This window comes from Oncorhynchus tshawytscha, linkage group LG04, assembly GCF_018296145.1.
Source record: "Oncorhynchus tshawytscha isolate Ot180627B linkage group LG04, Otsh_v2.0, whole genome shotgun sequence".
NCBI lineage: Eukaryota > Metazoa > Chordata > Actinopteri > Salmoniformes > Salmonidae > Oncorhynchus > Oncorhynchus tshawytscha.
This window is the reverse complement of record NC_056432.1, coordinates 46651721-46679186: the sequence shown is the minus strand read 5'-3', so window position 1 is coordinate 46679186 and position 27466 is coordinate 46651721. Positions and strand designations below refer to the sequence as shown.

The window sequence follows — 27466 nt, the reverse complement described above, 5'->3', positions numbered from 1 at the left end:
AAACGTTAACTCACATCTCAGCTTCCTGTTCTACAGGAAGTAGTGTTCTTGCTTACATTTTTGGGGTCCAAGCCAAAAAGTACAGTAACTTAGTTGGTTCTGTAAAATAATCGTTGACAGTTGATAAGATTATTTATTTTATAATATTTTTAATTTACGCGTTTCTTCGGCCATGTCTGCAAGCTGCTGCTATTTTACCGTGGTGTTTCTTGTCTCGGCTCCTTCGTTCTTGTCGTGTCTGCTAGTTACGGGCGCTCAGGTCGCCTTGGTCGAGGTTCTGCTGAGAGAACGTCCAGATGTCAGCACCGTTCTACAAGGCGAGGTGCTCGAAGCGAACTGGGAAAGCAGCAGCGTACCCAAAAAACACAATCAACAACAAGAGCATGATCTCGAAGGGGACCTCATATTAGTGAGTGATGTTACAGCTAGCTAGGCTCTGCTATGTAAAACCACTGGATTTGTGTGTGCAACATGATATGGATATAAACATTAGTTACTGAGAAAATAACATATACAGTGCATATATACAGTACTCTATATTGTCTAGCAATAGCTTAAAATGTGTTATTTTCACCATTGCATGTTGAATCATCAAGCATGCAATGTCTGCATAGGATAAGTCTATGATATTACCCAGTAACAATCATATAACGACCCCAGTGTTTCCAATTGCCATTGTTCAGGTGCAGGATGAGGAGCCGCAGGTGAGCCGGGATGAAGGTGGGGGTGTCCAAGCCAAAGACCAGGAGCCCTGGATAGGTGTGGTGCCTGTCAAAGTGGAGGAGAGCAAAGCTTCCACTGCTGGGAACAGCCAGGAATCCTTTGCTGCTGCCGTTGTCAATAAAGTGAGTTCAGGGAGGAAACAAGACAAAAAAAGACCATGATTTGGGGGATTTTCGCAAAATGTAATCCATAGAATGATTCTTTGAAGGAAGGATTGTTGACATATATTTGACATTTGTATCTAAAAGCATAATTGAAAAATAATTTATCCAAGTTTCTGGCATTACCTAGGCTTCCTTTAAGACTCCATGATCTGTAGGTGCTACAAAGCAACATTTTATTTCATATTAAGCTTTACTGCTTGTTCTGTAATATGAGTAGTATTTTGATTTAAATACAATTTTTGTACATTCATTTATTTAAAAAATGTAAACATGAATATTGAAAATATAAAATTTTGAGTTGGTAACTTAAAAAATATATACATTGTTGAACATAATATGAACATAATATGCTCAGTGTTTCCCAACTATGACCCCTGGGTGTACTTGGTCTATCTCTAGGGGGTACTTGAGAAGACTTATGAGACCATAGGCCTACTGGTAAATTGCTTAAAAATCATTCTTTAACCTGTCTCCTCCCCTTCATCTACACTGATTGAAGTGGATTTAGCGAGTGACATCAATAAGGGATCATACAGTAGCTTTCACCTGGTCAGTCTGTCATGGAAAGAGCAGGTGTTCTTAATGTTTTGTATACATCAACATTCCTTCCTCCAAAGGATGATTTTATGGATTCAATTTAGTGATAATCCCCCAAATCTTTTTTTGGCCTGGTTTTGTGAGGAATCACTCACATGGGCATGGGAAGAACAGTCAGTCTACTGTTTTGTTGAATAATTTGTATATTTGGTGAAATAAGTAGTGACACACAACAAACTATACCGTGATCAGTGAGAGATGAATAACTGTCTGAATGTTGTATCTGTTCTTCAGCACCACAGAGTTTCACCTATGGTTGCAAAGGGAGGGTATATTAAAGGAAATTTACCAGGGAACTACCAGATTTTTTGAAATCCAGGATTTTATCATTGTAATCTATCACATGACATTTAATGGGCCTTTTGGGTACTTTGTACAGGTGTCTGTAATTATCTCTGGCCCTCTGTGTGGCCTTATCACATGTTAATATGAAATTATTAAACAAAGATGATTTTCAAATTTAAAAAATAGAATGGCAATGCTGTAAAATGTTAACCTAAATATAAATCTTTAACTTAGTGAATAGATAGTAGGAGGGTTTCAGCATGAAATATGATTTAAATATTTTTTACACACTTTTAACACATGCAAATATATCAGTGTGGGTAAAGTAAGTCTGAAGTAAGTATAACCACTATCTCTCTTTGTTAGATGAAACGAGCCTTGGTCCTGGGGGCTTCTGCACTCATCATCCTAGCCCTCAATCAGAACACTATCAGAGAGGTAAAAGTCATTTTCTTACACACTGGCTGTGTTAGTGCTGGGCTGGAGCAAAAGCCTGCACACCCTGTAGCTCTCCTGGACCAGGGTTGGTATCCACCACTATAGAGCATAACACCAATGTTGCTCGATAATTGTCAGCTGTTAGAGTAACCACTCCTCTACTACTGCTTTACAGTATAACCCCCATAGAGATAGACCATATATCATTGTTCTATGATAACTACTATTCTCTCCTGTAATTCTCTTTCTAGATGGATCTGTCCCAAGTCCTCTCTAAGCCAGTCATTGTCATCCAGACATCAGAAAATGTTACCAAGCTTATCGGAGCACTCCTCAGGTACCACAGTGATGGAAAACTAAACAATACTAGTCTACACAAGGATCCCTCTCTGTGTATATATTTCACTAGGCAAGTCAGTTAAGAACAAATTCTTATTTACAATGACGGCCTACACCGGGCCAAACCCGGACGACGATGGGCCAATTGTGCGCCGCCCTATGGGACTCCCAATCACGGCCAGTTGTTATTCAGCCTGGAATCTAACCAGGATGTCTGTAGTGACGCCTCTAGCACTGAGATGCGGTGCCTTAGACCGCTGCGCCACTCGGGAGTATAGCTTTGATTGTATGAATATACTATAGCATACTGACTAATATAGAGACACTGAGTGAGTTAACTCTATGGTTTATTTCATAGGGGCCTTCATGCTACTGTGAAAATCACATACAAGACTATTCTACAGGACAACTTGGTAAGATCATGTTTTTTTGCCATAAACTTTATCACCTTAGAGAACAGCAAAATAGTCAGTGGACATTTCCAGTTTTCTATGCATTGTATCACTCTACTGTCCAGCTCATGTTATTACTTTGGATGTGTGTAAAAACCTCCTCTCCGGTGGTATTGTAGGGGGCCACCCTGACGTTGTGGTCCACGTGCGGTCTCTCCAGAGGCGGTCTGTATGGAGAGTGGCAGGGGGTCATCTGCACCGGAGAGACCAACTCGCAGGTCCAGGTGTGAACACCATGGCATACATTCAGATGAATAGGGACAACAAAATAAATAATAAATGACGTTGCAACCAACTATAATCTGAATTTTACGCTACAACTCCTCACAGGCTAGATCTAACAAATCACTGATCAGTGCAACTCATAGCTTTTTCCTATATCTCTGTTGTGTGACAAACATAAACAAATGATTTAGAGGTAGGTTAACATTCGTGCTCGGTCCTGTTATGTGTTGTCCTCCAGAAGTACCTGCATCAGCTGTGGAACACGGTCCTACTGGTGGCTCTGATCCTCTGTACAGGGGTCATAGTTCAGGCTCGATGGCAGTACCAGGACAACCAACTCAATGACGACCTGGAGGTAGAGTTGAACCATTTTCCTCTTTTAATCATTCAGCAATTAGCAGACACACTAATCTAGAACAAATTTAAGTAAACAGACACTGAACGACAGTATTTCAATGAGATGCTTTAAAATTAATAATGTAGAAACATCCACCATAATATTCATGACTTAATCATTCCTACAGTTACCAAAACAGGACATCCTGAAGAGACTGTCTTCCCTGAAGACCAGGATGTACCGGCAGCCCAAACCGTGGTGTGACCCAGCGCAGCTAGAGACAGACAACTGTGCTGTCTGTCTGGAACAGTTCAACAACAACCAGGTCAGACTGACTGACTCCTGAGGGTTATACTACAAAGCAGGATCAAAGAGTTAACCAGCTAACTTGTCTAAATATTCTTAAATAGCATTGTTGTTTTTTACTGCTAAGCTTGACTTGGGCATGGTCAAATTGACTCGACAACAAAAAACTCATATATAAGATTATCTTAACACTAGAACCGATGGGCCTCGAGGGACCCCCCCTTTCAAGTTAATGAGCAGTCATTTTGACTGCAACATTCTAACAGTGTAATTAATACATTTCATATATGCTATCGCAAAAATAATAATTTGGTTGTGTTTATGAAGGTCTTAGGTAACATTAGATTACCATTTTATTAAAATGTAAAATAATAAAGTAGCATTTTCATTATTTTGTTACTGTAGGCTATATGTAAAAACAAAAAAACACAAATTCAAGTGTAAAATCAATTTTATTCGTGGAGTGCCTTAGTTACAACTATGAAACGGAAAGCTTGTGTTGGAATGCGGTAACAGCTTATTTTTATTACGTCAAAATAAAATAAATACCCCAACGTCCAAGACTCACGGTCAGCAAGACGCACGGTCAGTATCCTATACATCATTATAAGAGCAGTGTTCTTGATAAATAGCGAAAGTCGGCACAAAAGCAATAATTGCATTATAATTAATGTGTCGATATGACAGCAGTCAAAAATAGTCAATTGTCAGCTGGTGAGTGTGTTGCCTATTCTGCTTTTTTGCTTGAGATGTAGGGCCTGCTCTCTTTGTGATGACATTTTGTGCTGATAATCGTCCCATAGCATTGTCACCGGCTTGTTCTATCCACGCGGTGCTGTCCCTTCCTCTCTCCTGTCATTTTAATTTGTTGGTGGCGCGGGCACCTGCTCAGTGCGCACCGGTCTGGCTTTTTTGCACTTAGGCCTTGGAGGTTTAGGCTGAGGCTCAGAATCAAGAAGAATAATCATCAGAGATGTCATTTCTGTGTCGATTTCATTCAGATTGTAGTGACGCTGTAGTAACGCTAATTGTAGTAACGCTAACGCAGCATGTGCATCTATTCATCTTGGTCTTCTTGCCATTGTAAAATGTGCACGCCCTCACTGTGTACTCCAAAAAGGCCAGAGTAGACTGATAAGACTGTTTGGATTCGATGGACTGATATAGTGTATGTATCATTTTGACATTTTTGTTTGTGATATTAAGATTCTAACAGCGACAGTGTGTTTTAAAGACTTATTTAGGAAAAGTCAAAGATGAAGGGGGCATATTTAAAAATATATATTAGCAGTCCAAATTACTGCTTTAGTGATTCCAGCATTAATGAACCAGAAAATCAACAGTTATTTCAGGCTCTTTGTTTTTTGTTGTTAGCTGCCGTTAACGCGTTGATCCTGCTTTGTAGTATAGTCCTCTGGAACAACTCAGAAACACACACAAACATGTCATATGTTACATAGAAAGTAAGATGTATAACACATAGAAATTCTGTAAATTCTACTTTTAGACACAAGATTGTTAGTAGTATGCTAACTCACCTGGTGGTGTGTGACTGTGTTGCAGTGTCTTCGCGTGCTGCCCTGCCTCCATGAGTTCCACAGGGACTGTGTGGATCCGTGGTTGCTCCTGCAGCACACCTGTCCTCTGTGTAAACGCAGCATACTCAGTAAGTTATAGACCTGCCCCCTGTGTAAACACAGCATACTTAGTCAGATCTCTACTTGCCTGTACACTTAAGTGCAACTTTATTTGCCATATGGAATTAACACATTTGAAATCTAATGTAGCGTTGGTGATTGTATTTGGTACCCGGGTTAATCAGCTATTCCCTTTGACTGTCATCTTTCCCTTCCATCCACAGGTAACCTCTGTAGAGACAGCTAATGGTAGCCTTGGCTCAACTCCTCACCCCACTGACCAGGGCCCAGTTTTTAAAAACTTTTAATCTGTATCAGAATTTCGATTCTGTAATCCCCATTTTTGCTATCCAGGTTCAGATCAATCTGGCTGTTTTTGAGCCAGTTTTCAGAAAAAAATCAGGATCATTCTGATCCAGATAACACAATGTCAAGATCACAGAATTTGGATTTTCAGTGTTTTGAACAGGCCTAAATCTTGCCATCTACTGGACAAATTGTGGTACCACTTCTACACTGTCATAGGGTAATAGAGATGAGCGAACTACATGAATGGGGGATCAAGATAATCCCAGTTTTTGGCATCAAAACTATCCTAATCAGTATCTTTTAGAGTTTTGGCATGATTTTAAAAATGACATGATTAAAGGTCAGATTGGATTACCAAATCCTTATCCGGAGGATCATAATCACATTTTTCAGTTACACTTTTGTAATAATTTTTAATCCTGTCCGATTCCGGAATCCGATCAGATAACTTCTGAAAAGCTGGGCCCAGAACATTGGGATCAAGTTGTCTTGTAGTCTGTCGTGACTAGTTTTCAGTAGCAGTTCCAGACCTCACCTCTTCCTCCTGCACTGGATTGTGGTCAGGGTAGCTTCTCCCAGCAGCTGGCCTTCTTATTGGACAATGTTGACCTCTGACCTTTTGTGGACAGCCAATCCTGAAGCAACTTCAGTTATGTGGTACTGTAAAACAAATGTTACCGTACCGGTGTTGAAACAAACAGTACTTTCTTCCTAGGATAACATACTGTACAATGACGTTACTCTATTCTCTCCCACCCACCTCTCTCTCGCTGTATGTGTGATAGAGTACTGGTGCCTCATGGTGAAAGTGTCTTTACATGTGGAGAATTCTAGAAGGGCATTCTAATGTTCTGTGAATCTGGTGGAATTCCATGTATGTTCTTTACAGGGAAATGAATTAAGTCCAAGGCATTTTAATGTGAAAAAATAAGATATAGCTAGGTATATTTGCATGGATGTTAAATGCAACATGGTACAAAGCATGGATAACAGTGTGTTGCTAACCGTCATCAAAACACATCTGGTCATGTGGGGCCCATATTCCACCATATCACAGGGTCAGTATAATCTCAAAAGTTCATTTAAATTTGTGTAGATGGACTAATTTCATTGACTATTGTGTACTCAGTCCAATTTCAAAGTTTGTGTTAATTCTGAATTAATATGAATAAGGGCAGGGATTAATTATGTAGGGGTAAGAATTAAATTGTTACCCCTACATTTGTTAAACTCTGTAGAGAGACTGCTCTGTGAGGTAAATACCAGATAACCAGAGTAGCTGTACAGAGACAGACACAGCATGTTACAAACACAGCCGCACTTAGTGTACTACTTGACAGTACTTATGTTATATTAATCCTTTGCAGTCCTTAAATTATTTTATTATAAACCAGTGACCTTGTAGAACTGAAAAAGACTTTACCTTGGCTGACCAATGTGTATAGTATGGAAAGGTCAAATGGAGTCACTTGTAATCACACTTCAACCACTTTCACTCAACCACATCCCATCATTGTAAATAAGAATTTTTCTTATCTGACTTGCCTATAGATAAAAGGTTAAATAAATTACATTTTAAATCTAGCAACACCTTATAGGGAAATGGTAAGAAGCATTTAGAGTATTCACATCAGCTAATCACTAGAGAAATATAGCTGCAGTTTCCATCTTTCACCATCCTATGGTATTATGTTGCCACTAGAACACTTTAAAGTCAACGTTCAGTTCCCACAGAAATACTCCATTGGAAAAGCTCTAACCACAGTATTAAATGTATTTATTATTTTGTTTGTTTTTAAAGAGAACTTCAAAAAGCAAATTGTATTTTTTTTTTGTACAAAAATGCTCTTATAGATCTTTCTATAGGATTCTCTTGTTATAAAGTAGTTGTGCATGGCGAGTCAGAAGCCTCTAGAAGCTGTTCGATGTCTGTCTGAGGGACATTCGGCCTCTTAGGCTGCACTTCCAAACACACACACACACACACACACACACAACTGTTGTTATAGCAGCTCACTTTTTGGGTTGAGGCTGAACCATGGTGGGTGGGGGGGATTGGCTGGGTGAGGAGATATTAACTACCACAGACACTCTTACTTCGTTCAGACATTGCACACACACACTGCCACCCCTGGTCCTGGCCTGCCTGTCATTTTGATGTCTAGTCCTGTATTTAACTGACATTCATTGTTCTTCTAGATCCAGCAGACAGTGGTTTCAGTCTGACAGTCAGGCCGGTCGCACTGGTTCTCTCGTCCTATTGGAGTCTCCTCGCTCTCATTTTACTCATATGTTCCTTGTTCATTTGATGACCATGTCAAAGCTAATGATTCCATCACTCCAAATCTTAATAAATGGATTTGTTACATGGCAAAAATAAATCTCTTGTCATTCAGTCAGCACTTTGGTTTAACTGAATCAATCTACAATATTGGACTAAACAACTGAAACTAAACCATTCAAATGTGTCTCTAAACATTCCACCAACAGGCCACTTGGCAACCAAAGTTCTGTTATGGAACTAATCATTGGTGTCCCTTTGCGATAGAAAATGGAAAACTAGAATGTCTTTGCTAAAAGAGAACAGAAAAAGGCCTATAAAAATGGCCTGGTCGGTGAATCCTGGTAGAAAGAATCTGACTGATGAAGAGGATTCTGGGAGGGGACATCAATCAGGGCTCATGACCTTTGAGCCCAGATGATCTTTCTCTCTCCTTCCTTTCCACGTCCTTTCCACGTCGTCCCGTCTTGTCCACTAGGTCAGTTGGTTGTCTCCATGGCAACACCTATCAGGAGGGGATCATTCCTTTGTTCCTCTTGCGGTCGGACATAGCCCTGCGGTTGTGGTTGGCTCCCCTGCTCTTGTGGGCCTCCTTCTTGCGTCGGTCCAGAAGGGTCTCTGTTGACTGGCCCTGGCCTTTAGGTTTACCCACCACATCTCTCTCTCTGGCAGGCTCCGGACGGTACCTAGGAGGAGGCGGAGAGGGGTTCAAATGGGAAATGCACACATTTCTCATAAGCTAACCTCAATTTAGGATGTCTTACATTGTAAGACATGTAGCAGAACTTAGTGTGTCTCCGTACCCCTTCCTGTGTTGCATGGTAGCTCTCCTGGCCTCTGCCCTCTCTCTTAGCAGAGCTGGGTCCTGAACAAACTGGTCTCTCTTCACAGCGTCTTCCTGAGAAGGATACAACACATATGATACAACATTAATGATACAACACATACTGATCCATCTAAACAGCTTAACCTAGATATAAGAATAACACTACAGCATAGCCACTGGTTCAACTTTGTCAAACCTAATATAAATCATCTGGATATCAAGACATGGTACATAGACAGCCTTAGGTAGCTAGTAATCTTGTGGGCAAGATTTTAAACAGCGCCATACAATAAATAGATAACACTTACCATGCCCATACTGTTGATCATAATAAGGCAAGCAACCGTATAGTTAGAATAATAAAGAACAGGAATCAAGGGTGGTATTTGAAGAAAGTGGCAGGTATTGCTATTAACTTACATCACAGAGAAGTCCATAGCGGTTCGTGTGAACCAGCATTGTTCTATACAAGTTGTCATGACTTGCCAGTCCTGAAATGGAGATCAGGGTGCCCTCTCCTGGGGCTGTTGGCCAGTTTTATGATGGTTGTAAATACCTTCCCTTGCCAAGCAGTATGGAGGGAAAGACATTACGAATTTTGGCAGGAGACGGTCCTTTGTTCTACTACCTCCCCCAAATTGGAGAATTAAACAATATTTCAATTTGAGAATGTGGAAATGGTCAGTGGAGAACAAAACAAATTCAACATGAGGGTTATTTTTAATGTTGTGACATGAAAGATGGTAGAACCACATAACGGTACCTCTGTCTACAGAGGTGTGCATCTGAATTTGTATAAAATGAATGATTAAGTGTCAGAATACTTTTGAAAAGACAGAAAATAGATTTGTCTTCTAAATGAGAAAATAGTTTTATAAAAATTAGTTTATGGACGTAGCCTAGGGATGAGAACACCGACAACCTCTGAAGCATTCTAACAAGATCAACTGAGAACTACTGTACAGCGTACTTCAAAGTATCCAATCTTACCACCAGCACGACCAGGAGCTCTACCTAAGGACATGGTGATCTCTGGTGGCCAAACCAGAGTCATACACCCAACATCTCCGTGACCAAAGGATTTGGACGTTCAAGGACAGCTCAATCGTAAATATATAAATTGCATTCTCTTTTTTTCCCCAAATGAACGGCTATCAGTGCTTAAGATTTTGTATTTTCGTGAGCGAAGCTTCTCAATGTCCAATAGAGTAACTCCTTTGTCCCCCCCCCTCTGAATTCCCCACCGTGTTATAACCAAAATGTCCTGTTTTGATAGTCTTCTAGAGACTATTTATTGTATAATATTAGTGTGTATTCTGTAATTGTTTAATTAGTTAGTAAATAAATGAGCCAATTTGTGTATCGCTGATTCATCAATAAAGTAGGGTTCGTGCAGACTACAAGAAATTACGACGTTCAGAATGACTGATGAGGTAATAATATATTAATACGTGACCAATCGATAAGCTTTGAAAATATCTGGAAATAGTTACATTTTCCTGTGGTGCCCCAACTTCTTAATTAATGTTACATGATTAGTTTAATCAAGTAATAATAACTACACAGAATTGATTTGATATAACAGTCATCACATTAATGAAAAGTCCACGTCACGACAGTGGTCACCAACCTTTTCTGAGTGAAGATCACATTTGCAGTCAAAAAGCAAACCGAGCTCTACCGCTCAGATTTTTTGATTTTTTTCCAAGTCTGTTATTTTTACTATAATCATGTATTATTATTATTTTTTATTTTTTAAATTGAGTTCCCATCCTGACGTCAGAAGTCTGAGATTTCAGAGTTTCCAGTTGTTTTAGTTTTGGCATTAGTCTCAGTGGAGGAAGTGAGAAAGCAGCAGAGGGTCTGCCTTTCACAGTCCCTGCTCTCTCCTTCCTTTCTTCCGGTAAGATTGACTAGAGAGATGGACAGTCTTCCACCTGATGGCGAAACTTGAAACCGCATCTGCCTCATGCACAAATTCATGTTTTTTCTATGACCAGAGAAAGTGAAATACTCCTCAATATTAAAAAAAGACATGACGAGCTGCTAATAAATAATAAAAACACAGGGCTAATCATTGCAGCTTCAGCGCAAGTGGAAGTAGGGATAAGCGTGTTTTATGTTTTGTAATAGTGTTAAATAAAAACAGTGTTGACAGTGCTGAATAAAAACCTAAGACATGAACCAACACAAAACAAATAGCAGCTCTTTGCTGTGTTCTTTGACAGTCTCTCTGGGCATTGTTTTAAATGTTTGCTGGGGTCGTGGAAGCTGTATGCTTCCAGATCTCCCAGTCCGCCGGGTAGGTGGAGTTTGTCTTTTCAGACAAATTAAATGGTTCAAAATAGGAACACTTTGCCAACCCAGTGTGCAGGGCTTCTGAATCAAATTCACCTACTACCAACACCACAACACGAATAAAAAATGAATGAGCGCAAGCCTTTATCGTAGGCTTTTCTACAGAAATGTTTGGTGCTCGACTAGGAATGCTTTGAAGATCGACCGGTCGGTGACCACTGTTCTATACAGTACAATCCATTTCTATACAACCTACCTTCTCGTCCTCTTCCTCCTCTATGTTCTCCTCCTGCATCTGTGGTCTGCCTCCCTGCCGTAGGACCTGAGGGATGGTGAACGGCCTGTGGAAGGGAGAGAGAGGATGTGTCAATAAATAAAGAGTATTCATAAAGCCCTTTTTACATAAATGTGGTACAAGAGTTGTCAAAGTGTTTTCATTAACCAGAGCTCGATCTCAAAGGCAAGCAGTAGCACCTTGGCAAGAGGGAAGAAACCTTGAGACTGAGCAACCAAACTCAGATGGGAGGCTCTAGTCTAAATCAGCATAATGACTAGCTAAAATCTTAATTAGTAAACAGGTGTGTATGTTACCTGCGGTTGAGCAGGTTGGAGTCTCCGTCCAGATCATTGGCTCCTACTTGGTTGATGTCATATGTGTCATCATACTCATCATCATAATCGTTCAGATTGTCGATGGCTCCTGATTCGCTGGGAGTCACGATGACCTCATCTACCACAGTCTCATAGGTCAGGTAGCGTTCCTTCTGCTCTGCTATGTGCTGCTTGTCATTAAGCAGGTCCCGCACACTTTCTCCTTTCCTGAAGAGAAACAACAGACAGATATACAAAGATTATAGATCACACAGTTACAGAGGTCAGGCTTTATTGTACAGTTCACTATTGACCTGGTATTTATCTAAAAATGACTTGGGATTTTTTACATTTTGGGTGTGGTTTGGCGTGACAAGACAGGAAATGGTCTGTGACAGAGTCATCATCTTGGCCACAATTAAATAGTCGATAGTTTCTCACCTCCGGCCCTTCCAGACGCGAGTCATGTCCACCTGGTCTCTGTTGAAGACATCAAACTCATCATCGTCAAACACGTTGGACCTGGTGCTGAGTACAGGAGGAAGCTCCTCCTTTACCGGCCTGGAGAGAGAGGCGAACATCACCATTAATACCTTTTTCAGACTACCCAACCGGTGCTGGCTCTGTCATTTTCCATTCACATTGTTATTTCCAGCACAGTTCCCACAACTATGGTGGATGCGTAACCAGGCCAGCGCAGCACGACTCAGCTTGTGTATCTTTGTTTGTCTACACACAGACACCCCTCTCCATACCTGGGCATGGCTCTATCCAGTTTGTCCAGGTCAGGGTGTAGTCTGTCCTCTAGGATGTAGTTAATGACCAATTCAGAGCTATAGTTGTACTGGTGGAGACAGGCCAGTAGAAATCCCTCTCCCAGGTCTGGTAGCAGGTCTCTGATGTGGGTTAACAGAGACTCCAGCTCCCCCGCACTAATCGTACACGCAGCACCCTGGATAACATAACACATATTAGACACGGACACACACTATTACAACAGCATCTACACCGGACTGAAGCTACTGTGTATGGTCTCATATAGGATAGGTAAGCTCTCAAAATGATTTGGTTATATTTGTGTATTATTTTGCCTGCTAAAATTACAAATCTGGAGGTCATACCTGCAAACATAAGCAACCATTTAAATGTAAACAGTTGCGTATCAGCCAATTAAAATAGTTAATTTACTTGCACGTGACAGAACACTAAATTGTAGCTGGTCCCATCAGATAACATCGCACACATTAGCCCTAAACTAGCCACACCAGGTGGCAGTGATTATATCCTGGAACAAGTTCTGCATCAGCCAATTAAAATCGTTGATGTAGTTGGACGAGTTCCAAAAACTTGCTCACGGAAGCGTCCTTAACATACCCACAACAGCATGTCCTGATCATCAAAGCAACGATATTTGACTAACTGGTCAAATTGCGCTCTGTGTAAAAAGTGCCTAGTCCACATAATCGTTGCAGATTGTGGCATGAGTTCCAATCTCACGAGTCCTCACATTTGAAATGTAGATTTACATGTATTGTGTTAGTGTGTTGAAAAGGGACGTAGCCAACAGCTTGAAAATTAAGATTGCATTTATTATTAAGGAGCTCTCTTCAGCCTTGCACACAAACACTAATAATCATATAAGCATAGGCTTTATTACATGGAGGTGTCCTCTAGGTAGGCCTAAAACATTATATATGCATTTTTAATCATCTGCTTTGTCACATATGCATTACTTGACTCGAGGAGGATGAGCATTAAAGTGTACAGTAGGATTATACACTCACTGGCCAGTTTATTAGGTACACCACCCAGTTTAAGAAAATGTATCACTCCTACAGGCAGTGAGTCATGTGGCTTGCAATATAAAGCAGGCAGATAGGCAGGCATTGAGGCTTTCAGTTACTGTTAGATTTAACGTTAGAATGAGCAAAACAAGTGACCTAATCGACTTTGAACGAGGTATGATCGTTGGTGCCAGGCACACCGGATCCAGTATCTCAGAAATGACTGCCCTCCTGGGCTTTTCACACACGACAGCGTCTAGGATTTCTGAGAGTGGTGCAACAAACAGCTCGTTGATGAAAGAGGTCGAAAGAGAATGGCAAGAACTGTGCAAGCTAACAGGCGGGCAAATAACGGCGCAGTACAACAGTGGTGTGTAGAACAGCATCTCGGAATGCATAACTCGTCGAGCCTTGTCACAGATGGGCTACTGTAGCAGGCGACCACACCGGGTTCCACTCCTATCAGCTAAAACCAAGAAGAAGTGGCTTCAGGGGCACGCAATCACCAACACTGGACAATTGAGAAGTGTAAAAACGTTGCCTGGTCCAGCGAATCCCAGTTCCTGTTGCGTTATGCTGACGGCAGAGTCAGGGTTTGACGTAAGCAGCAGGAGTCCCACCCTGCCTCGTGTCAACGGCACAGGCTGGTGTACCACCATCCAATCTGCAGCAACTGCGTGATGCCATTGTGTCACCATGGACCAACATCCCTGTGGAATGTTTCTGACTTGTAGAATCCATGCCCCAAATAATTAAGGATGCTCTGAAGGCAAAGGGGGTTCCGACCCTATGCTCTATGGGGGTACCTAATAAACTGTGTAGGTTGCACTCTCATTATCATCCTACAGATGGCGGTATTGTTTTTTTTATTATTTTCATTATCCTGAGTCCAGAGGACTCGAATCAGAGGACACTTGGCTGTGATTTTTTTTCTTCTTATCTAACTATGATTAGCATGTTCTGTATGCTACTATAGGAACTCCAATCAACATAGCTATAGTTTACATTAGTTAACATCAGATAGTGTCCTCCTTATGCTACAACCTAATGCATATGGGACTTTGAATGGTACACCTCAATTCATGAACAACTGGCCGGTGAGCCACCCATAGAGCGATTACGCCCTCTCCTGGCGAGGAGACAGTGTGGGCAACCCTGGTCCTGGAATGGCACAGGAACTTCATGTATTTGATTTAACCCATCTGAAAGACCAGATGTGTTGATTTTAGGCAATCACTGATCAATTAGCTCAAGTTGGTCTTGAGTGGTGCCTAGTTGGAACAAAATCCTGCAGTACCTGCAGTACTCCAGGAACAGGGTTGCCTACCCGTGGTGCAGGCTATCCTTAGTCTGTTAAATTATTATGTAGGCTTCACTTACATAGGCCTGCAACGTTTTATAGGCTATTCATGATTATATTCATCCACTTCAATACATGCGTTTTGAATCCTATTTTTTCCTCAACAAGAAAGCTTAATGCGAGGGGGTCTTGAACCTATAGTTAAAGTGCACTATCGATTTCGAGAGAACCGCTTAGAAGCGATGGTGATAATGGTAGCCTACATGACTGCTATTTGACAAATGCATATGGCTCTTAATTTGTTTTGTTTTACGCTGTATGAGTGGGACAGCGGTCTAAGGCTCTGCATCTTAGTGCTAGGGGCGTCACTACAGACCCTGGTTCGATTTCAGGCTGTATCACAACTGGCTGTGATTGGGAGTCCCATCGGGCGTCGCGCAATTGGCCCAGGGTTTGGCTGGGGTAGGCAGTCATTGTAAATAAGAATTTGTTCTTAACTGACTTACCTAATTAAATAAAGTTGAAATAAATACAGAAAATAAATTAACATAGATGTTGTAAGGACCTCATTTATCTTTTTTCCATAAAAGCACAAAAACTTGAGATTTTCTCATATGCTAGGAGCCTAGTCAAGGATGCATCAATGCAATATTGGCACACAACATTTTGTTACAGACCAACGTAACAAAAGTAAACCTTTCATTTGTAGGTTTAAAATATACCCCGTGGTCAGGGTCGACCTATTTTAAGAAATGCCATTGGTTGGCGCATATAAAGTCTAAGATCTTTGATAGGCTGATGAAGAATATGTTCCAAGATATAATCACTGCCACCTGGTGAGGTTAGCATAAAGCTAATATATGCCATGTTATCTGATGGGACCAGCTACAATTTAGCGTTCTGTCACGTGCAAGTAAATAGACTATTTGAATTGGCCAATATGCATTACTAGTCGGAGAGAAACGGTTTAAATTGAAATGGTCATTTCTGTTCGCAAGTATGGTCCCGTTATTTTGGCGGTTTAACTAACAAACTACAACACAGCTCACCCCACTTGCCAAAACTGGTATCTCCTATTCAGAACTCACGTTGTCTCCTTTATGGGGCGTATCCCACATGGCCTCTGCTCCTCTGGGGGTCTCCCCTCCTTCCCCTGGCTCTCTGATCCCCATCTCTCCCCCCCAGGCCCCTGCCCCAACCTCTACTTCCTTGCCACTCAGCCCGGCAGAGGAGTGTGTCTGCTGGGGTCTGTCCTGGTTTCTCCTCCGGCCGATGCTGTCCCAGGCATCCTCCACCCCCTGGAGCAGATATGATGTCCTAGTCTCATCTCTGACAGGGAGAGAGGGTTAAGGAAAGACAACAGGCAGTGCTGGAGGAAAGGGTGGTGGAGGTATGTTAATATCACTGCTCTAGGTTGGGTGGATGGATACGTTTCTTCCAATGAGGGGGATGTGTATGTTTCCAAGACTGAGTGGCTGACTGGTGGACTCATTGAGGAACATGTGTCTGAGTGTGTGAGACCATGTGGAGGAAGGATACAGGAGAGGAAAGGCCTGCTGTAGAAGACTGATATCATCAGCTATGGGGAACTGCTCATCGTAGTCTAATAGGAACCTGAGACAGACAGCAACAAGGATGGCATAAACAAACATCCTTTATCTCCTCAATGGACAACCTCCAATCAGTTACACAGCATTCCTAACAGCAGTTATCATACAAAAACTCTAGTATTAATTAGGTCAGGAATGCAATGGTCAAAAATATTGATTGATTGAAGACATTTATGGCCCTTCAAAAAGGAAATTCTTCACATATCAGGATTCAAACAAGTATGCACTGTACCTCTTCTCTGGTAGGAAAGTAGTGAAATGCTGCAGGAGTTCCTCCACAAATGTCTGAATGTTCTCTGAGCTAAAAACAAATGAACAACAATGTTCAAAGGCTGCAGGAAGGCTATGAGCAAATATGATCACCACACTAAAAGAAAATATGAATTTTAGGGATCCCCATTCCAGCATGAAGGTTTGGTAGGTGGATGAAGAAAGGATGAAAAAGAGAATAGAAAGATATAAAGGCATTTTATTCTGACCCCTCTAGTATGGGCTGTAGGCAGGTGTGTTGTAGCAACAGGTGTGCCATCTCCACCATCCTCCTCCGGGCGTGACACACCCTCCTCCACAGGTCCTCCTGGAGACTGGCAGGGGGCACGGGAGGGAGTCAGACACTCACACAAGTGCGTACACACACACGGATACAAAAAAGAACAGGCGCGGTCCATACATGCACAGTACATACACACACAGAACATACAGTTGAAGTCAGAAGGTCACATACACCTTAGCCAAATACATTTAAACTCAGATTTTCACAATTCCTGACATTTAATCCTTGTAAAAATTCCCTGTGTTAGGATCACCACTTTATTTTAAGAATGTGAAATGTCAGAATAATAGTAAGAGAGAAGGATTTATTTCAGCATCACAGTCCCAGTGGGTCAGAAGTTTGCATGCACTCAATGAGTATTTGGTAGCATTGCCTTTAAATTGTTTAACTTGGGTCTAACTTGGGTCAAACGTTTTGGGAATTTTGGCCCATTCCTCTTGACAGAGCTTGTGTAACGGAGTCAGGTCTGTAGGCCTACTTGCTTGCACACACTTTTCAGTTCTGTCCACAAATGTTCTATTGAGGTCAGGTCTTTGTAATGGCCACTCCAATACCTTGACTTTGTTGTCCTTAAGCCATTTTGCCACAACTTTGGAAGTATGCTTGGGGTCATTGTCCATTTGGAACACCCATTTGCGACCAAGCTTTAACTTCCTGACTGATGTCGCGTCAATACATCCACATCATTTTCCTCCATCATGATGCCATCTATTTTGTGAAGTGCACCAGTCCCTCCTGCAGCAAAGCACCCCCACAACATGATGCTGCCACTCCCGTGCTTCACGTTTGGGATAGTGTTAGTCGGCTTGTAAGCCTCCCCCTTTTTCCTCCAAACATAACAATGGTCATTATGGCTCAACAGTTCTATTTTTGTATCATCAGACCAGAGGAAATTTCTCCAAAAAGTACAATCTTTGTCCCCATGTGCAGTTGCAAACCATAGTCTGGCTTTTTTATGGTGGTTTTGGAGCAGTGGCTTCTTCCTTGATGAGCAGTATGACGGCTGAGTGGTCCCATGGTGTTTATACTTGCGTACTATTGTTTGTACAGATGAACGTGGTACCTTCAGGCATTTGGAAATTGCTTCCAAGGATGAACCAAACTTGGAGGTCTACATTTTTTTCTGAGGTCTTGGCTGATTTATTTTGATTTTCCCATGATGTCAAGCAAAGAGGCACTGAGTTTGAAGGTAAGCCTTGAAATACATCCACAGGTACACCTCCAGTTGACTCAAATGACGTCAATTAGCCTATCAGAAGCTTCTAAAGCCATGACATAATTTTCTGGAATTTTCCAAGCCGTTTAAAGGCACAGTCAACTTAGTGTATGTAAACTTCTGACCCACTGGAATTGTGATACAGTGAATTATAAGTTAAATAATCTGTCTATAAACAATTGTTGGAAAAATTACTTGTGTCATGCACAAAGTAGATGTCCTTACCGACTTGCCAAAACTATAGTTTGCTAACAAGAAATTTGTGGAGTGGTTGAAAAACTAGTTTTAATGACTCCAATCTATGTATGTAAACCTCCGACTTCAACTGTAGACAGTTCATGCACAGTACCCACACACACATACATGATTAATCAGGTTGTAATACACTATTAAATGGTATATACAGCCATGTGTGCATTGCCTTTATAAGCCAGAATGTTTAATAAAATTACATTTAAACTTGATCTACCGGTTGTCGGTGCATTTTGTCCTTCTGCTGCTTGAAAACTGAGACAAAATATCCACAGAATAGTGTTATTCAGACGACTTTCAGTACATTCAGACTTTCAAAAAGTTTGGTAAACAACACTTTCCTGTGGATACTCCATCTCCAACTCCTACCGCCAAAAGAACCAACCGGGAAAGTAACCTCAAATATAATTTTATTTGTAGAGACTAAGTCTTTTTTTACAGCAACTTCTTTTAGACTGATATCCATGAGGTAAGCATGGTAACAGTCTGATGTTCAGGCAAAAGCACACATCTACGAACAGAGACACACCTGTCGTCATCAAAGTTTCTTTTCCTCACAGCCTTCTCTATGTCAGGCACAGCCACCTCGTAGAATGAGGCTAGTCTAAGAAGAATAAGAAGGTAAAAGTTAGAGCAAAAAAGTATATCAATTCTGACAAATGCAATATTGAAATAAACAAATGTTCCACCACCGTGGAAACAGTGTAGTTGAATACTGATTGTTCTTGGCTGTATATGTTTATCAAATAAAATAATTCAAACTGTTGAGGAAACTGAGTGGAAGGTGTGTGTGCGAGCGCACACGCTACCTGTTGAGGAAGCTGTGACAGTGAAAGGTGGAGCAGGCAGCAGGGAAGATGTCCAGGAAGGCCTGGATGGTGGTACAGGTGTCACACAGATACAGCACCAAATCCACTAGGTCCTGGAAGAGGAGGCATAACCAGTCACTCCTGTACTAGGAGAATGTCAACTCATTGAGGAGATGGAAGAGGTTTCACACCTATCACAACAATCAGTTAAAACAAACCCGTGACTCATTGAAGAGATTTTAAACTACAGCTGGCATGTTTTAAAGACACCAATATCTGACACGCAGTGGACTTTACTTTATAACTGTGGTCTATCTAGTCGGTCATGGTGTAAAATGCATCAGCAGTATGTTTATCATAACCTGTTGACTCATGGTCATGGCGGTGGGTCGGCCGGATGAGCTGAGCTTCAGAGGCTCGATGGCAGTGGCTCCTTCACACTGGAGACCACACTTAGCAAGGATAGTGTCTAACACCTTTGGGAGAGACAAAGGGCAAGTCTGAAATGGCACCCTATTATCTACAAAGTGCACTCCTTAAAAGTTGCAGGCTGAGATGTCTTAAAATGCCGTGACACTAAATTTGAATTGAGGTAAAATTTCAGCATCACCTAGATTATTTTCAAAGAGCACAAAATGGGAGAAAGCCTTTTGAAATGGAGTGTATTGAATGATTGTGCTTCTTACCTGTAGGACTGAGAGAACAGCCTCATCCAGGTCTCCATAGTAACACGGCTGCTGGGTGAAGATGTTTTCTGGAAGATAAACAAGACATTGATGTCATTAATTGAGAAAAAAAATCTGTTCTAGATCCATTTGAGCAGGTAAAGTGCTCCACCTGAGAAAGGGTCCATTGCTGAGCTCACCTATCATCTTATGGAGCAGCTGGGCATTTCCTTTCCCAAACAGAACACACAGGTCCAGGATCTTGGGAATGTCGAACAGGAAGTTGTTGTAAATGATCTCTCCGAACACAGTCGGAGTTATAAAGCTCTCCTGAGAGAGAAGAGAAAACAGGATATAACAGTTATGTTCAGTCAGACAATTCTCCTCTCAATACAAGAGTCGGACGGAGAAGAATTAATGTTCCAAAAATTCTTTGCCTCTAACAGAGGTTAAATATAACTTGTCTCTAACGCCGTCTAAACATGACCTTTAAATGTGAGCCAAGTTATCTGGACGTGCATAAGACAGTTTCTCCATTCAACAACACTACATCATTGCCTTATCAGAAACAGACAGACCCCCAGAATACCTAGAAAGCAGCGGTACCTTGGACTCCTTGTGCGTGGCCATTCTGAGGAAGGTCATAAAGACGGCTCGGTGGATGCAGCGCTGCATGTCAGCAACAGCCGGGGAGGAGGGCAAGGAGGAGGGGTCTAATCCCCGAGGGGAGTGGCGTAGGTAGGAATCCAGACACTTCTGCAATGACTCATCAAATACCACCTGGGGGGGGTGTTAATGATGAACACAATGGGTTTAGGTTCTTCTTGGTTAGGTCAAAACCTCCCGTCTCCACATCATATGGTGTATGACAGCCACAGTGACTGACCTGGCACCAGAACTTATCATGTCGCAGGGCCAGCAGCCAGTCCAGGTCCTCAGTGATGAACTTGCCATGCTCCAGGTACTCCTCCACCTGAGCAGGGGAGCTGTCCTCGGGAGGGGGCTTATAAGTCACAAAACACCGCTCCTCCTTCCTGTCTGGATGCTGCCATGGCAACACAAGGACAGTGGGCAATGGTTCAGAGACATCATCAGACATAGGCAAACACACTGATATATAGCTTAACTTCTACAGTTGAGGGAAACATATACTAGAGTGGAGTTATGATGAGAAAACAACTAGGACAGTAAAATAGGTCTGATGAACTGGCACATAACCAAAGGGAATTTACAGACTTCGATGATAGCTTACAGTAGCAAACTCTAACTAATGCAGATAACAAACCACAACGCAGTTCGTTTGTGATATGACAACCACAGCTATGGACATGATGTACACGAGGAAGTAGTGTCAGATGGTTTTTAATGTTGGCTGTCTTACCAGGGCTGGCAGGGTGCGCTCCTTTCCCAGAGGCCCAGTAGCCTCTGTCACCTGTTGCTCATCAAGAGGTATCATTGCACACGCCATCGTTTCTCTTCACTCTTTCAAGTTCAAGTTGATTCTTCTAATAGAGAGAACTTACTGTATGCAATGGATAGAACACACATCCAACTAGTTAGTTAACCTACCTGCTAGTTAAATTAGACGACTCCCAGTTTAGGTAACAGCTGGGTTAAATCAAAATCGATTAAGCTAACTAAGCTAGGTACAACCGTTAAGTATGAGTCATTGATGTTACCTAACTAGGCAACACCGGTGTGTAGTTTGCCGATGACAGAATGTGCATTAATAATTTAGGAAGTGGCTACAACAAATCAACGTGGCACTGGCAAAGAAAGACGTAACTAGTCAGCTAATTGCAGACAGTTAGCTAGCATGAGCTTCTCAGCTTGCCAATCAGACAGCTGAGCCACACAAGTGCTGGCAAGGAAGCTTAACCACAACGCGTTAGTTAAACTAATCGAATTGTGTTAGCTATTTTATCATCATATGTAATTGTCAATAACGATAAACTCACCTCTTATTTTATATAATGTTTGGCTCTTTCAAGCCATTACGAGCCTAGCCACTGTTCTGTTTCGCGAATGAGGCGAGCCGGAAGTGCCCAAGCACTTTTACATTGCACGCTGCGCACGCGCAGCTCAATGTCCGTTTGGGTGACGCAAATGATGGACACCCTGGGAGGGATAGCAGAGAGGAAGAATCTTTGTGCTTGATAGCTAAGTTAGCCATTTATGAGCCCTTCATGGATTCTTCAGAAATATTTCATATGCGAACGTCATGCATAATAAAGGAGGCAAATTATGAACGATGAGTTGTGCAACATTTGTCAAAGCATCCACCCAGCACAGCCAGAAGAGGACTGGCCACCCCTCAGAGCCTGGTTCTTCTCTAGGTTTCTTTCTAGGTTCCTTCCTTTCTAGGGAGTCTTTCCTAGCCACCGTACTTCTTCTACACCTGCATTGCTTTCTGTTTGGGGTTTTAGACTGGGTTTCTGTACAGCACTTTGAGATATCAGCTGATGTAAAGAAGGGCTATATGAATACATTTGATTTGATTTGTTGGGTCATTGTCCTGTTGAAAAACAAATGATCGCCCCATTAAGCGCAAACCAGATGGGATGGCGTATCGCAGCAGAATGCTGTCGTAGGCATGCTGGTTAAGTGTGCCTTGAATTCTAAATAAATCATTGACAGTGTCACCAGCAAAGCACCCCACACCATCGCACCTCCTCCACACGTGGAGATCATCCGTTCACCTACTCTGCGTCATACAAAGAGACGGGGGTTGGAACCAAAAAATCTAAAATTTGGACTTATCAGATCAAAGCACAAATTCCCACCTGTCTAATGTACATTGCTTGTGTTTCTTGGCCCAAGCAAGTCTCTTCTTATTGCTGGTGTCTTATAGTAGTGGTTTCTTTGCAACATTTTGACAATGAAGGCCTGATTCAAGTGGTCTCCTCTGAACAGTTGATGTTGAGATGTGTCTGTTACTTAAACTCTGTGAAGCATTTATTTGGGCTGCAATTTCTGAGGCTGGTAACTCCAATTAATTTATCCTCTGCAGCAGAGGTAACTCTGGGTCTTCCCTTCCTGTGGAGGTCCTCATGAGAGCCAGTTTCATCATAGCGCTTGATGGTTTTTGCGACTGCACTTGAAGAAACTTTCAAAGTTCTTGAATTATTCCGAATTGTCTTATTTGAGCTGTTCTTGCCATAATATGGACTTGGTCAAATAAGGCTTTCTTCTGTATACCACCCATACCTTGTCACAACACAACAGTTTGCCTCAAACGCATTAAGGAAAGAAATTCCACAAATTAACTTTTAACATGGCACTTTTAACATTCCTAAGTTAATTTAAATGCATTCCGCATTCATGAAGCTGGTTGAGAGAATACCAAGAGTTTGCAAAGCTGTCAAGGGAAAGGTTGCTACTTTGAAGAAGCTCAAATATAAAATATATTTTAATTTGTTTAAAACTTTTCTGGTTACTACATAATTCCATATGTTATTTCATAGTTTTAATGTCTTCAATATTATTCTACGATGTAGAAAATAGTAAAAATAAAGAAAAACCCTTGAATGCGTAGGTGTGTCCAAACTTTGAAATGGTACTGTGTGATACATATTATACATATATATATATAAACTCTTCACTCGTCCTTCAAAGATAATTCGTAAAAATCCAAATAACTTCACAGATCTTCATTATAAAGGGTTTAAATACAGTTTCCCATGCTTGTTCAATGAACCATGAACAATTAATGAACATGCACCTGTGGAACGGTCATTAAGACACTAACAGCTTACAGACGGTAGGAAATTAAGGTCACAGTTATGAAAACTTAGGACACTAAAGAGGCCTTTCTACTGACTCTGAAAAACACCAACAGAAAGATGCCCAGGGTCCCTGCTCATCTGCGTGAACTTGCATGCTGCAAGGAGGCATGAGGACTGCAGATGTGGCCAGGGCAATAAATTGCAATGCCCATATTGTGAGATTCCTAAGACAGTGCTACAGGGAGACAGGTCGGACCTGTACTCTGGAGCGGGATCGATTTGGTGGTGGTCTGTCATGGTCTGGGACAGTATGTCACAGCATTATCGGACTGACCTTGTTGTCATTGCAGGCAATCTCAATGCTGTGCGTTACAGGGGAGACATCCTCCTCCCTCATGTGGTACCCTTCCTGCAGGCTCATCCCGACATGACCCTCCAGCATGACAATGCCACCAGCTCGTTCTGTGCGTGATTTCCTGCAAGACAGGAATGGTAGTGTTCTGCCATGGCCAGCGAAGAGCCAGGATTTCAATCCCATTAAGCACGTCTGGGACCTGTTGGATCTGAGGGGAGGGCTAGGGCCATTCCCCCCAGAAATGTCCTGGAACTTGCAGGTGCCTTGGTGGAAGAGTGGGGTAACATCTCACTGCAAGAACTGGCAAATCTGGTGCAGTCCATGAAGAGGAGATGCACTGCAGTACTTAATGCAGCTGGTGGCCACACCAGATACTGACTGTTACTTTTGATTTTGACCCCAACCCCCCTTTGTTCAGTGACACATTATTCCATTTCTGTTATTCACATGTCTGTGGAACTTGTTCAGTTTATGTCTCAGTTGTTGAATCTTGTTCTGTTCATCCAAATATTTACACATGTTAAGTTTTCTGACAATAAACGCAGTTGACAGTGAGAGGACTTCTTTTTTTGCTGAGTTTGTTTATATAAAACCTTATATCCTCTAATTTTTATTTGGATTTCAAACTGTATGTAGACTCACCTAGCTCATGGAGGATCTCCTCACAGAGTATAGCCACAAAGGTGCTGATGCCATGGAACGTTGAGGCAGTGAATGATGCTCCGATGGCTAGCCCGTCAATTAAGTTATGGAGACCGTCACTCAGCATGATCATCCAGGCCAGCGTACCAATGTCAGAATACTCCATACCCTTTAGCCAATAGCAGCATCCTTTGCTGTTCCCTCCACCCAGGCTCTGAGAGTCCTGTTGGAGAGGAGGAGAGGTGTGAGGAATGGAGGGAGGAAGTGGAAGGGTGAGAGAGTGTGAGAAAGTGTGTGTATGACAAAAACTGTATCCCTTCTAGACAAAACCTGATCAGCCTACTCAGTAACACCCACAGAACACAACTCTGTAAAGTTTACACAAATGTTGACGTCTTACTATTAGCTCAAATTGCTGGACTTTGACTGTGGGAAGTCATCCTATTATTTGCTACATTTATTATTTTATTTTATTTAACCTTTATTTACCTAGGCAAGTCAGTTAAGAACAAATTCTTATTTACAATGATGGCCGATATGAGGTTTATTTGATCGAATAGAAGTTTCGTAATGCTTAAATTGTTACGAGTATACTGTTACACGTGACATCCCGGCAACTTTGAGAAAAAAACACTTATATCGGAGTTATCTCGAGATGGCTATGCATATTCATGTCATGAGGCTAGTAGCATCGATTCTCTCTCGATTGAGTATCCTAGTATGAGTCATAATACCCATAAAACCTACCGCGCAACCATTTTTACACAATTCATTTTTCCGTATGGGATTTTAGAATGACTTCTTATAGACCTTTCTGTGTTACAAACATTGCCGCATGAGGGCGATGTATGTAAATCGGTGACAGACAAGGAGGAGTTCTAATAGAACGACAGAAAAAAAGCCTCTATTTCAAATCAAATCAAAGTTTATTTGTCACGTGTGCCGAATACAACAGGTGTAGACCTTACAGTGAAATGCTTACTTACAGGCTCTAACCAATAGTGCAAAAAAGGCATGAGGTCAACAGTAAAAAGACAGGTTATATACAGTAGCGAGGCTATAAAAGTAGCGAGGCTACAAACAGACACAGGTTAGTCAGGCTGATTGAGGTAGTATGTTCATGTTGATATGGTTAAAGTGACTATGCATATATGATGAACAGAGAGTAGCAGTAGCATAAAAGAGGGATTGGCGGGTGGTGGGTGGGACACAATGCAGATAGCCCGGTTAGCCAATGTGCGGGAGCACGGGTTGGTCAACCCAATTGAGGTAGTATGTTCATGAATGTATAATTAAAGTGACTATGCATATATGATAAACAGAGAGTAGCAGCAGCGTAAAAAGAGGGGTTGGGTGGGGGGGAGGCACACAATGCAAATAGACCGGGTAGCCATTTGACTACCCGTTCAGGAGTCTTATGGCTTGGGGGTAAAAAGTGTTGAGAAGCAATTTTGTCCTAGATTTGGCACTCCGGTACCGCTTGCCATGCAGTAGTAGAGAGAACAGTCTGTGGCTGGGGTCTTTGACAATTTTTAGGGCCTTCCTCAGACACCGCCTGGTGTAGAGGTCCTGGATGGCAATCATTTTAGCCCCAGTGATGTACTGGGCCGTACGCACTACCCTCTGTACTACCCTTGCTTACTGGAAAATACTATTTTAAAAATTAATGGAAGAGGCAAGTGGAAGGGGGAAAAGACAGCACTGCTCTGAGACAAGCATGGGGACTGGTCTTGATAAATCGATTTGATTTTTATTTTCACTAAATCTCAGTTTCGGTATTGGTTAGGCTACAATTAGGGTGTGGAAATGTTATGCTTTTCGTACTGTAGCCTACTACCGACCTTCACGTTTTACAGCGCCAACCCTGAGGGTTTAGTTTTTCTTGGTTTTTAAACACCATAATATTAATCAAATGAATTAAGCTACATTTCTTAATCAATCCCATATACTATATTCTTACATAAAAAGGTTTTAAATTCTCTAGTACAGCCAATATTGAAGAGATATCAAATGCTTCTCAAAAATGCCCTCTGGTGGTCAAACTAGCATTATTGGCAACAATGGCTGACAAGTAAATAACTGCAATTTGTGCTGCTGTATGACACAACTTTTAAAGGAACAACCACTGTAGTAAGGTGTTCCCATACCGGTAAGTAAGGCACACTGTATATTACACCAAGCATGTTAACTGTAGGGTGTGATTGCATTGAAGGTTGACCGCCTACTCTGTGTGTGCATTAACGACAGGGGGGAGATATATCATGGGAGGTCTTGCAGATACCTGGTTTGAAGTTCATTGTTCTGTCCTAGTCAGATGGTTCCTTAGCCAATAGCCTCCTGTCCATTCATCATCCAAGTCAGATGTGTCCCCATTGTGAGTGTGTTCTTCCACATCACTGACTCTTGACTGTCTGTTTCTCTGCATAGATCACTTCTTTGGTGCTGGTTTAGGAGCGGTGGTGGAGGTTCAACCGGTAAGTAATTCACAAGTAGTAACAAGTTTCGGTGCAGTGTTCTGGTTTTATGCCTGTCTCCAACCTCGGAATGAACTATGTCTACCAGATTGTCTGCAAACTGTTCCTTCCTTCCCAGTATGATTTTAGCTTCCCGGGCCCTCTCGGCTCACTGAGGTGCCTAACCAGAACTCGGTCTCCAGGTTACAGAACTGCCCCTTTCATCTTCCGGTCTCTCTCTCCCAACAAGCCAAACAACAAGTCCACTGGAAGGTGTGGTTGATGACCGTAGAG

The 27466-nt window shown here is 41.9% G+C and overlaps 2 protein-coding genes across 5 annotated transcripts; one reads left to right on the top strand and one right to left on the bottom strand.

Moving 5' to 3' along the window:
- Positions 1 to 14: 14 nt before the first annotated feature.
- rnf215 (ring finger protein 215) lies at positions 15 to 8211 on the top strand. Of its 3 annotated transcripts, none has more exons than XM_024418284.2 (10): positions 15 to 409; positions 684 to 845; positions 2136 to 2207; positions 2459 to 2544; positions 2905 to 2959; positions 3118 to 3222; positions 3465 to 3578; positions 3748 to 3885; positions 5430 to 5532; positions 5728 to 8211. In XM_024418284.2, the coding sequence occupies exons 1-10, from the start codon at positions 173 to 175 to the stop codon at positions 5748 to 5750; spliced, it is 1095 nt and encodes a 364-aa protein (XP_024274052.1). In that variant the 5' UTR covers positions 15 to 172; the 3' UTR covers positions 5751 to 8211. The 3 variants fall into 3 exon arrangements, with proteins under 3 accessions (XP_024274052.1, XP_024274053.1, XP_024274051.1); XM_024418283.2 differs by having other exon boundaries at positions 17 to 409; positions 3462 to 3578; XM_024418285.2 differs by lacking the exon at positions 2136 to 2207 and having other exon boundaries at positions 16 to 409; positions 3462 to 3578.
- ascc2 (activating signal cointegrator 1 complex subunit 2) lies at positions 6711 to 22098 on the bottom strand. 2 transcript variants are annotated; one of them, XM_024418281.2, is made up of 19 exons: positions 21956 to 22098; positions 21379 to 21519; positions 20884 to 21042; positions 20604 to 20777; positions 20198 to 20327; positions 20019 to 20086; positions 19695 to 19808; positions 19333 to 19445; positions 19053 to 19127; positions 16982 to 17086; positions 16735 to 16803; positions 16432 to 16506; positions 15981 to 16221; positions 12564 to 12760; positions 12250 to 12369; positions 11809 to 12036; positions 11474 to 11558; positions 8897 to 8991; positions 6711 to 8779 (listed from the first exon to the last, which is right to left on the bottom strand). In XM_024418281.2, exons 2-19 carry the CDS (start codon positions 21463 to 21465, stop codon positions 8602 to 8604), a joined length of 2313 nt encoding a protein of 770 aa, XP_024274049.1. In that variant the 5' UTR covers positions 21466 to 21519; positions 21956 to 22098; the 3' UTR covers positions 6711 to 8601. The 2 variants fall into 2 exon arrangements, with proteins under 2 accessions (XP_024274049.1, XP_024274050.1); XM_024418282.2 differs by having other exon boundaries at positions 21379 to 21502; positions 21956 to 22039.
- Between the last annotated feature and the right edge of the window lie 5368 nt (positions 22099 to 27466).